At 38.9% G+C, this 12,055-nt stretch overlaps 1 protein-coding gene and 1 long non-coding RNA gene across 6 annotated transcripts in view; one reads left to right on the forward strand and one right to left on the reverse strand.

The window, feature by feature from the left end:
• The window catches only part of SEC24D (SEC24 homolog D, COPII coat complex component), a 111,119-nt gene that overhangs the window by 73,585 nt on the left and 25,479 nt on the right, over positions 1–12,055 (forward strand). For 4 of the 5 annotated variants that reach the window (XM_061192032.1, XM_061192031.1, XM_061192034.1 and 1 more), the window contains exons 11-13: positions 4,576–4,700; positions 9,618–9,809; positions 10,766–10,859. In XM_061192032.1, coding sequence (XP_061048015.1) covers positions 4,576–4,700; positions 9,618–9,809; positions 10,766–10,859 — 411 coding nt within the window. The remainder of the gene's footprint in view (positions 1–4,575; positions 4,701–9,617; positions 9,810–10,765; positions 10,860–12,055) is intronic. The other variant, XM_061192035.1, reaches the window with a different exon arrangement.
• Positions 1–12,055, reverse strand: part of LOC133092592 (uncharacterized) — a 45,234-nt gene that overhangs the window by 12,252 nt on the left and 20,927 nt on the right. The window lies entirely within an intron of this gene.

The following is a 12,055-nucleotide window of genomic DNA, read 5'->3' on the forward strand; positions in this document are numbered from 1 at the left end:
GAAAATGATGGAGCCAGACTGAAAACCATGTCTGTATGACCACAGAACCCCTATTCTCTATCAGTACACTGTGGATATGTAGGCATGTATTTACAAAATCACCATGGAGTTCCCCTGGAAAAGAAGACCCAGCTCTGTCTAATAACTGACAGTTTTTTCACTTAGAAGTTTACAGAATATATCTATCTACATATAAAGTGTACCTGAAAGGTAAAATCTCATTCCAAGCCAGCCTGTTTTTTTTTCCTAAATAAAAATGTAGTTTCTCCACTTAATTTTAGTTCACTTTGACATTTATTATATACCTAGCATGTCCAAGGCACTTTGGCTGTGTTTGTGAGTGATACCAAGATTAGCAAGAATATGAACCTGATCTCAAAGTCCTTACCATGCATAGACCTGATAATTAAAGTATATAATTATGATATAAATAATAGGATAAATGCTGTAAGAATAGAATAGTCAGAGTGCCATAAGAAAACAGATGAGCAAGAATTTATGATTTGGTGGATCAGGGAAGGGTTCTAAGAGTAAGTGACATTTGAGCTGGTTAAGCCACGAGCAGAGAAGGGGAAACGAAATGTTGAGCAGAAGCAGTTTCTCAGAGGTATTTGCAACTTACTCCAGTTTCCTCAGGGGCTGTGCGGGGCTTTGCAGATGAGTGATGGGGACCTAGTATAGAGACTAGGATGGTTGGAGACTACATTCCCCCTTCCCCCAAAACACATTCAAATTCAAATATTTTCTAAAACACTATGCCAAACGAAATACTTTTCCAGCCAAGGAAATACTTTTCTTGGCCCACGCCCACTAGGTTGTGACTTCTGGATAGAAAATGTTTTGAAAATGGCAAACACTTAAATTAGTTGGAGGAATGTGTATTGGGGCATAATAGGAAGTAAAGCTGGGAAATTGTTTTGAGACACAGACTATCCTTTTATTTTCCACTAGGCTTGGCATCAGAGCTTTGATCTCTTAGGCTTTTATACATGTTTGCTAAATGAGTATTATGGGGAGTCTCAAATGCCAGGCCATTGAAGGATTGTAGTAATTCAGTAGGCCATGAGGACAATTAAAGGCAAAGAGGGAGTTGTTTCCATTAATCCATCCACCCATCTACACATTCATTCACTCATCTAACAGTATTGAGCCATGCTCTGTGCTTGGCTCTGGGGACTCAGTAAACTTCCTGTCCTCAGAGGCAGTAGCCTTGGGATCTTTCTTGTGCCTTGGGTAGTTTATTCTGACAGCAGTCTGTATAATGAGAGGAGGGAGATTGGAGGTAGGGAGGTAGGTATTAGAAGTTAATGTAGTAGTCAAAACAAGAGAAAATGAGGGTAATATAACAATTCCTCAAAAAATTAAAAACTGAATTACCAAATGATCCAGCAATTCTCCTTCTGGGTATATACCCAAAATAATTGAAAGGAGAGCCTCAAAGAGATATTTTCACACCCATGTTCATAATAGCATTAGTCACAATAGCCAAAAGGTAGAAGCAACCCAAGTATCCACAGATGGATGAATGGATAAACAAAGTGTGGTATATACACGCCGTGCAATATTATTAAGCCTTAAACAGGAAGGAAATTCTGACATATGCTACAACACGGATGAATGCTCAGGACGTTATGCTAAGAGAAATAAGCCGATCACATAAACGACAAATACTGTATGATTTTACTTTTATGAAGTACCTAGAGTAGTCCAATTCATAGAGACAGAAAGTAGAAATGTAGAATGATGGTTCCCAGGGCTGGAGGGGGGGGGGAAATGGTAAATGACTGTTTAAAGGGTACAAAGTTTCCGTTTCCGCAGGATAGAAAGAGTTCTAGAAATGGATGGTGGTGATGGTTGCACAACAACGTAAATGTACTTGAAACCACTGAACTGCACACTTCAAAATGGTTAAGATGGTAAATTATATTCTGTGTATTTTACCACAATTAAAAATAATTTTTAAAAAGGATGAAAATGAGGGTCTAAATTTGGGTACTGGAACTAGAAGAAGCCGCTGAGGGCTTCACGGTTAACCAGGTGTGGGTAGTAAGGGAGATGAACAATTCCACAGAGGAAATGAGGCGTCAAGCCCAGATCATTCTGGAGGATCACGTTTTCTGTAAGTTCCTTGTAGAAAAGGCCAGCATCGTGGGAGAAATGTTGTCTTCACTTCTAAGATTTTGAGCGTAAGGTGCTGGCGGGACCTTGCTGTGGAGGGGTGCTGTGGTTGATTGGAATGCTGGTCAGGAGCTCAGAAGACAGACCATGAGGAGAGAATCTGAGGGGTCGCCTACAGAGAGGTGCTGGTTAAAAATGAGCAAATGAGATTCTGTGATGGAGCATGTGGTAAGGAAAGAGAAGAGGGTATCCTTTAGAGAAAGATAACAAAATGAAAAACAGAAGCAGCAGTCAGAAAAGTGGGAGAGGAAATGACACCACGGTGCCTCAGCAGCTGAAAAAGGGAAAGCGGTCTGCCAGGCCGAAAGTTGCAGAGATAAGAGAGATTGAGGATGGGTTTTATTTCAAATCACTGTAGTTTGCAGCCAGGAGATCTGTGAGCTTCAAGATGTCACGGTAAACCAGGTTATAGAGTTCATACATGCTAAGGTTGGCCGGACAAAGCCAGCTGGGTTGAATGGGTAGAGTGATCGATTAAGGCAGCCAGGGATGAAGCCAGTACAGTTGTCTAGGTGCAGGATGACAAACTTCCGGGTGGTTAAGAGTGGGGATGGGGTACAACATGTGAAAGAAGCATTTTGAAAGAATAAATCAATGGGACTTGGTGATGGAAAGAAAAGGGATAGTCAAATCTAATTTCATGTTTTCAAGCCTTTGGGTTGACGTGTAGTGATGTTATTGATAGAGATAGTGGAAGAGAACGTTATTTATAGAGGAGTGATGTATTAGATTTGCATATGTAGAAAACAAGTTACGGTGAAGCATTCTGTAGAAATGTGTAGGTTGGAGATATCAAAAATATTCAGTGGGGAACTGGTGATGCTGAACTTAGGAGAGAATATAAGAATGGTAAGGCACATTTGGATTGGTCACAGGTTTTGGTTTAATTAGTGGAAACGATTGTTATTTTCATTCTATGTAAATCAGCATAAGTTTCTGTTATGAATTAGATTAGGTGGGAATCAGGAATGATTTGCAATAAAAATCATTGCTCACGGGACTTCCTTGATGGTGCAGTGGTTAAGAATCCACCTGCCAGTGCAGGGGACACAGGTTTGAGTCCTGGTCCGGGAAGATCCCACATGTCACAGAACAACTAAGCCCCTGCGCCACAACTACTGAGCCTGCGCTCTAGAGCCCGCGAGCCACGACTACTGAACCCGCGCACCTAGGGCCCGTGCTCCTCAACAAGAGAAGCCACCGCAATGAGAAGCCTGCGCACCACAACGAAGAGTAGCCCCCGCTCGTGGCAACTAGAGAAAGCCCGCGCGCAGCAACAAAGACCCAACACAGCCAAAAATAAATAAATTAATTAATTAATTTTAAAAAATCATTGCTCATGTGGACACCAACAGAGTTCTTACATTTCTTTGTTGGTCTGATTTTGGATGTGGCAAAGCAATGAAGTTTTCAGGTTGATAATTTTCAAGTCCTGCAATTTTTTTCCTTTTTTCAAATGAAAGACTTTTATTAGAGGAATGTTACATCTAGCCCTATAGTGGACATAGGATGAATTAGTAACTTAATTTGGAGATAGTGTCATCTAATTTTATAATTGTAACAATTAAAATTTAATCTAGAACATTTTTTTCATTTATCACAAAATTAAGATTAAATTAGCCTTAATTCTTTACTCTAGTGTGAGTCACTAAAGTTGTTTGCCTGTGGTTCTATTTTCTAAATACTTTGTAAGATCCAACTGAAGAATTGCTTCCTAAGAGCTGTTTGAACACCAGCCAGTAAAGGGACCAAAAGCTACGAAACATTTATGTAGCAGCTGCTTTATGTTATAGTGATTGTTTTAAACAGAGAAAAGGCCCAGTATTCAATTTTTTTACCATAAATATGTAAGGAACAGGTACATATTTAATAATACAGCACAATTTTTTAAGTATACAATTATATTTTAGTATTTAATTTCATATCTTTGAAGAGCTTATAAAGGAAGAGAGTTGAAAATGGTGATATCAAGTTAATGAAGTTTTACTTCAGTTTCAAAAACAAACACTAATTATAGTTTTGTATACTATTTTGGGCCACAGTTTGCCAGGGTTCCAGACATATCTCTTCCCCTAAGGCAGAGTGTTCTAAGCAAGGTCGCCACAAGACTGTACTCACCTTTGGGGAATTGTGGTAGTAAGGTCTTCTGAGCCTTTCTCTGCTAGCTATCATAATCCTGTCTAATTCAATAGTGGGACCCAGGTCATAGCCTGGAAAATAAACAGCTTTTATCTTTTTTATAGCATCAGAGACTGTTCCAGAAAATGATTTAATTCCACACATGTTATATTAAATGAGATGTCTGATGACCTTAAAGAGTTTCTGGGTGTTTTAATTTGATTATGAAATGTATGTACCTTATAATTACATGTGTGTGATTTGTTTGCTTTCTTGTAGAAGAATAAGCCTCCCAACCCACCAGCCTTTATCTTCATGATTGATGTTTCATATAGTAACATTAAGAATGGACTTGTGAAGCTCATATGTGAAGAACTGAAGACTGTGCTGGAAAAACTTCCGAAGTAAGGGAACTGCCATTCTTTTTGTAACTTATACAATATTGCTGAATTAGTATATTGGCCAGAAAACAAGTGCCGAATGGCCCATTGGTCTCTTTTGCTAATGGGGACATCGGATAATTGTTTATAATTTGTAAACAATTACAAACAGCATCAAAAATCCTTAAAAAGTCAGAGTAATCTTTTGTACAAAGCAAAAGAAACACAATTGATAAGAAATAATGCCATGGTAAACAACATTCAAAAATCCATTCTAAATTATAAGGAGAATCCCAGCAGTGTGGTGGAAAAGGCCTTGGAAGTCTGTTATTTACTTTTCAAAAACGTTGATTTTCCAGCAGAAATGGGTAGTTGCTGGGTGTGGTAGAGAGTTCTAAGGGATGCCAGGAAACTGAACTGTTGTCTTATGGCAGGCCCCGTGGCTTTTTGGCCAAATTCCCTTTTGCCCTTATAGTACCCTGTCTAACCCCTCTGCAGCTTTCCTGCCTCTGTGTCCTGTAACTTAAGGGCACAGGGTACATCATTTGTCCTCCTGTTGCAGGGGGCAGTGCATAAAAGGAAAGGTGGAAAGGTACATTAGCAAACATGACTATGTTTTATCGTGTACAAACTAGTTGTTTAGGATGGGAACCAGCATCTAGTAAGGAGACTTGTGAGCAGGGAGAAGGCTTTCCTTTATGAGAAGATGACATGCTTAAGAAAATAAAAGAGGCTAGAAAAGATTGTCTGAAACCTAGTGTCTGCACCAGTCTTAACATCTTCCACCCCTCCTTATGTTCTGAACATAAGCAACCTCTGTTCTGAAAGGGGATGCTTTGAGGGGCGAGTTGTCCGCAGCCCCTAGGTCTCCCCAGGTCCTCGGGTGCCCACTCCTCTGTATTTGTTCCACACGTGGCTGGTGCTTTGGTGCCTGTGAGGCTCAGTTGAGCGAACTCTGGACCTCCCAGGAGTAGTTTTGTTTGTATCCATGAAGCTGAAGTCATAATATTCTCAAGGATGGTTTGGAAAAGCAGTGGGGATGTTTAAAAAACATTGAGGTGATTTCAGACTGAATTCTACAATGAAGAATGAGCTGGGAGCAAGTTGAAGATGGGGCAAAAGAAAGGCCTCTGACGCCTGCCGACTGTTGTGACTATAGTTTCTGTGACCTCATTCTCAGGGACACTTGACAAGTATGGACTTTCTGCCTAAAATGGCATATTTGATCACAGACCTCCCCCAGGGCTGCTTTAACACTACATCTGAATTTTGAACTTGAGTTGTATGAAAGCAAACTACTCTAATTTCTGGAAGTGGCCTCTCTCTCTCTCTCTTTTTTCAAACTGGTTCAAGTTAGTTTCTCATAAACTATTTTCATAGTCACTTCACCAACCCCTTGTTTCTTTTCAACACACTGGTGATATGAAGCTTGTAACCTGTTGATGCAAGTTATGAAATCACACTGTTAGGTGTCATCATGACCTTTATATCCCATTGGAGCAGAAGTGTGGCTTTGGCAAGAGATGGGGAGCGGGGGGAGAATACTGCTGGCTATTCCCCGCCACTTTTCAAGTAACTCTCTTTAAAGTTTTTATTCCAGCCAAAATACCTTCTCTTTCTTTATCTTTTAAAACAAATCTGTTTTTTCTTTTCTCCCCTGAAATTTATTTTGGGCTCCGTGTATGTATAACTTTATATTTTCGATGGTAAGATTGCCATCAATTTGATTTACTTCTGTGAACTAAAGCAGTCTTTTTAAAGCATAGTATATAAGTCTTGATTAATATCTAAGGTATGTTCATCTCTCAGCTAATCTTTTGAAAAGGGAAAGCCCATTCCTACTGTTTAACTTTGAATTTGCATCTTTGATATTGCCAGGTTGCCAGACTTTTCTGTCTGACTTCTCTGGAACAGGAAAGAAAAGATTTGAAGTGCTTCACTCGTTCCTCAGATCAAACTCTCGGACTTTTTTCTGGTTGTTTGTTCTTAATGCTGCTGTAGCTAAGATGTTCAAAATGCTTGATTTTGGAATATTCTGCTTCTTCCAGTTACTAATATCTTCAGTGTTGCTCTGTCAGATTCATTCCATTATAATAATAGGGGCAACTGTTGAGGGAAGGGGTCATTGAAAAATGGAACAAAACATGTTCTTTATTAAGATATCCCTTATATAACTTTACAAAATTTGTGTAGAATCAAATGAAGGAGAGACTGAGGTTTTGTTTTCTCCTGGATATGATTTAACAGGGCAGCTATACTGTTGAAAAAGAAAATTTTAGGATAGTTCTTTGTTTCTCAAATTTAAAAAGAGTTGTTCCAATGGAAACACTACTACTATTTTGTAATAATGTGAGATGTCCTGATTAGATGTTTACAAAAAATGTTAATTAGATTTTAAGTGAACCCTATGAATCCCAGGATACTCTTTTCCCATCACTAAAAATGTCCAAAGCCAATGGGGAATAGCAATCCAGATTCTTCTCTGTAATTTTTCTTTTGGGTCTTTTGCCTTGGTTGACTCCAAATTAACTATTAAAAGGAATAAATCCCCTTCATGATTTGCTGGACATTTTTCACCCTATTTAATAAAAGGTTTACTGGGAAACAGGAGCTTAACCAGTGGTGTGCTGGAAAACTGGCTCTCAAATAAATAAAGCCTTGCTTTGTAGTGTTTGCTCATTCCTGTGGTATAAATACTTCCAGCTGGGCTGATTTTAAACTACCAAGGCGACATCACTCCACTGGAGCTGAGAAGGGATACAGACAAATCAGTTTATCAGTTTGGGTTCTAACTTGCCATCTCAGACAGTGTTCCACATCATGGCAGTCATCCTCAATGAGACCTCTATTCTCCACGTTGTACTAGACCCTCCAGGAGCAGAGAGTGTAAGCCTTGAGCCCTGCCCTTTATTGGTTTATTGTCAGGGATTCCTGAAATGTTAACTAAAAGGCACTTTCTACCAAGAGCCAAATGTGAATGAGTTGTAGAAATTTAGGAAGAGGAAATAACTTCTGGTTGGTAGCATCAGGGGAGGCTTCACAGAAGGAGGATTTGTGCTTGGCCTTGAAGAGTAAAATTCTAATAAATAGGGAGGGGGAAGGGGAACACGGATACAGTATAGTATAGTCGTTGGTTGCGTAAAGTCATACAGTTTTGATTGTGGAGGGGATGTGTGTGTGTGTGTGTATGTGTGTCAAGTCTGTGTATGTGTAGTTACAAAGGATAAGGATTCCCATTTCTAAAAATTTTGTAAGAGTCCAAAATGTAAACATTTACCAAGTGCTTTTGGGATTATGAGGATCTATTTAAACTGCCTGGCCATTTATCAAGGCCACAGTGGAGAGCAAATGTCCTCAGTTAGCAACGTAAGTAGAGAAGAAATAGAACAGAGTTTAAAGTGAATAGTTTGTCAGCCTGTACTCTGCTGAAACATCAAGGAAATTGGGAAGTCTTTGGTGGGAACTTCAGACACTTCCATTGTCCTTTCTCTTGTACTCAAGTAACTCTTTTTTTTTTTTTTTTAAACATGGTTTTCTGCTTGAAGTGTTTAATTCTGTTTTTTTTTTTAATTAATTAATTTATTTTTATGGCTGTGTTCGGTCTTCGTTTCTGTGCAAGGGCTTTCTCTAGTTGCGGCAAGCGGGGGCCACTCTTCATCGTGGTGCGCGGGCCTCTCACTATCGCGGCCTGTCTTGTTGCGGAGCACAGGCTCCAGACGCGCAGGCTCAGTAATTGTGGCTCACGGGCACAGTTGCTCCGCGGCATGTGGGATCTTCCCAGACCAGGGCTCGAACCCGTGTCCCCTGCATTGGCAGGCAGATTCTCAACCACTGCGCCACCAGGGAAGCCCTCAAGTAACTCTTTAGGCCATGTGCAAAATGTAGAAACTGAGCAAACTAGGTTCTTTTTCACAAAAGTTGTCCCCGAAGCAAAATAAGTTTTACTGATATCTAAGGGTCAAAGAAAATGGCTTTCATGTAGCCACTTAGTGCTATGTTATATCCGCTGCTGAAAATGCGTAAGAGCATCAGTAGTGTCTAGGTGTGTTTTTTTAGGAGGGCGTGTGGAAGGAGGAGGGGGAAGGAGAGACAGTGAGAATAAAAACTAGAGTCTAGACCACTCAACTCTGAATATACTTAGTATAGACTTGAACAGCAATATTCATGCCTTTATACTCCTTTCAGGAAGATTAAGGCCTTGTCCTGGAATTCCTCAAAAAAATTTTTACTAAAAGAAAAAAATTTTTTTTACTTTTTGTTACAGTTTTGGAGATTTTATTGCTTTTATTCTCTAGCCATGACCATCACAAATAGTTACCTAATAAGAATTACATTGTCAATTCGTATATGTGATTTATTTTAGTATTTACACTATATGTTTATATGGTATATAGCTTTCAAAATCTAGCCCATTTTCTATTGAGAGTCTTGAGAATGTGTAAAAAAAGAATCACACAGGAGGAGCAAGTCCTTTCTTGATAATAATAGCTGTCCTGTTTGTAATCTGAATATGCCTTTCTTTTGCTTCAGATATGCCATTTGTTACTCTGACCTTCTGGTGACTTCTGAGAGCTTTGTTTCTAAAGACTGTAATAAACCTAGCTTGTTTGTGGGGGGAAAAAAAAAGCACCTTGTAATTGCTATGGTTAGAATAAATATAGTAGAAAAATATGAGCAAATGTTTTCATAATATCTATTTGGTTTATTACCTAGATTTTTGAGAATTTTTTTTTAAATCAACTTAAGTTAGTTTTGTAGTATCTCCCGTCCCCTACCACTGTGACTCAGTATTATCTATATCCTGTAAACGATAATTAAGACCAAACCCTTAAACATGTCTTCTGTATATTTTATAGAATGTATTCTTACTGAATTTCTCATAGAAGCCGCTCTCTCAGGACTTTATGGAAGAACGTCAAACCCTTTCTTTCTCTCTCACAGGGAAGGTCAGGAAGAGACTTCCTCACTTCGAGTTGGTTTCATCACGTACAACAAAGTCCTCCATTTCTTTAACGTAAAGAGCACTTTGGCACGGCCCCAGATGATGGTGGTGACGGACGTCAGCGAGGTCTTTGTCCCTCTGTTGGATGGTTTCCTTGTCAGCTATCAAGAATCCCAGTCTGTGATTCACAAGTAAATATCGAGTGCTTTATAATTTAGATCCTAATCAGTTGTCTGTTTTTTTAAAATTAATCTTTATTGGAGTAGAGTTGGTTTACAATGGTGTGTTAGTTTATGCCGTACAGCAGAGGGAATCAGTTATACATATACCTGTATCCACTCTTTTTTAGATTCTGTTCCCATGTAGGTCATTACAGAGCACTGAGTAGAGGTCCCTGTGCTATGCAGTAGGTCCTTATTAGCTGTCTATTTTATACATAGTAGTGTGTATATGTCCATCCCAATCTCCCAGTTACCCCTCCCCACCTCTTTCCCCCCTTGGTAACCATAAGTTTGTTATCTACATCTGTAACTATTTTTGTTTTATAAATAGGTTCATTTGTACCATTTTTTTAGATTCCACATGCAAGTGATATCATGTGATATTTGTCTTTCTCTTTTTTAATGTTTTGATTCAATCACACATATTTTGTTTTGTCATTAGCAAGGGGGTTTTAACACATGGATTATAAAACTCTATTATTTATGTTAGTTCTGTCTCTTTTCATTGCAGACTGGTATCTAAAAGGAGGAATTTTTTTTAGTACACATACTCAACCCTACCAGTCCCTTCTCTTTGCTGGAAGGCAACGCAAGGGAGTTATTTCCTGAGTGTGCATGAGAGTATTTGGTGATGATATAGCCACTGTTCCATAATTTATAGTCTAAGAGATCAGAAATGTAGTAAATAGAAAAAAATCCTATAAAGAGTGTGATTTTGTAAATGTTCCAACCAAATCATAAATTTTGGTGCCAAATCATGCCAGGATATCATTCCTTGAGGAATGACCTCTGAAATTCACCCACAGGTGTTCGGTGTAAAAAAAACACCGTATATATTTAGGCCTGAAGTGTTCGTGATTTATTTCCTGATGTTTATTACAAATATGCTAAATATTTAAAACCTTTTGCTCCTTCATTTCTTGCAGTTTATTGGACCAGATTCCAGAGATGTTTGCAGACTCTAATGAAAATGAGACCGTCTTTGCTCCTGTCATCCGGGCTGGCATGGAAGCACTAAAGGTGAGAAGGCCCTTTTAGTTGCTAGTAAATAAATTCTAAACACACACACACACACAGAGGAAGTTTCATCCATGAAAGAAGATACAGCCTTCATTAAAACATGCAGGTTGCTGGAGGCTGTTCAAACTTCCCTACAAATCTCAGGAGGAAACGGCCCAAACCACGGCTTGCTCCCACCGTTTACATTCCAGCGCTGTTAGCATCTGAGCAACTGATTTTGTCGGGGTTTCCAGTTTAGCTCCTCCTTTTGGCTTTTATGTGAACTTTGTATGACCTATTTTTAAATTATTTCAACAATATCTGAACTACCAGATATGAAAAGAAAAATCTCCATCTCTCTCCTTCCTTGGGGTTTTCAAACATGCAAGGGCAAGGTCGTGACAGTCAGTGACAGAAGGGAATGCTGCCTGGGACCTTGCTGAATGCCAGAAGCAGAGTGGGGTTGGCCGACTCTCTGGTTGGGAAGCTGAGCCCAAGTGACTCTGGTCGTTTTCATAGTAATAAAGACATTAATCTGAGGAAGGCAGAATGGTTGGAAAGTGCTTACTCTTAATTACTCTTATTTACTCTAATTACCTTAGCACAAGAGTCAAACCACTTTGGCCCAGACAGCTAGTTCCTAAAATTGATTTTTAAATTTTATTATTAAAGTTACATTTAAATTATTTTTTAAGATAAAATGGCTAGCAGTAATAACAAACAGCAACAACAACCCTACAGAATTAAGTTTATGAAATACTTCCACATAAATTTTATGACCAAACGTTATAGTCTGGTTCCAGTATAGTGATTCTTGCCTGGGTTCTTTGGTCTTCAGAGTATTCACTCATAGAATCAAAGTCTTGTAGATATCCCTCAAAAAGCCTCAATACAAGTTAATTTAACATAAAATTAAAGATAAATTTTACATGAGAAAGTGATTTGGAGATGTTAAGTTTCATCCCATGGAAGCCAGCAGTGATCATTGTTTGGGCTACAGAAAGACTTGGGAATTCCTATTTTATTCCACATTGCTAAGGACAAATATCTTCTGTTTCAATTTGAAAGAGTTTTGCAGTTGTTGTTGTTCTCTCCTCCAATAAGGTGTCTAGAAATTCATATGTAAATTTCCTGATACGTGATAAGTTATATATGACGCTACAAGTCTTTCTACTCTGAGAAGTTAGTACTGGGAGTAACATTGTATTCACGTGCTC

The sequence above is a fragment of the Eubalaena glacialis genome, chromosome 5, assembly GCF_028564815.1.
Source record: "Eubalaena glacialis isolate mEubGla1 chromosome 5, mEubGla1.1.hap2.+ XY, whole genome shotgun sequence".
Classification (NCBI taxonomy): domain Eukaryota; kingdom Metazoa; phylum Chordata; class Mammalia; order Artiodactyla; family Balaenidae; genus Eubalaena; species Eubalaena glacialis.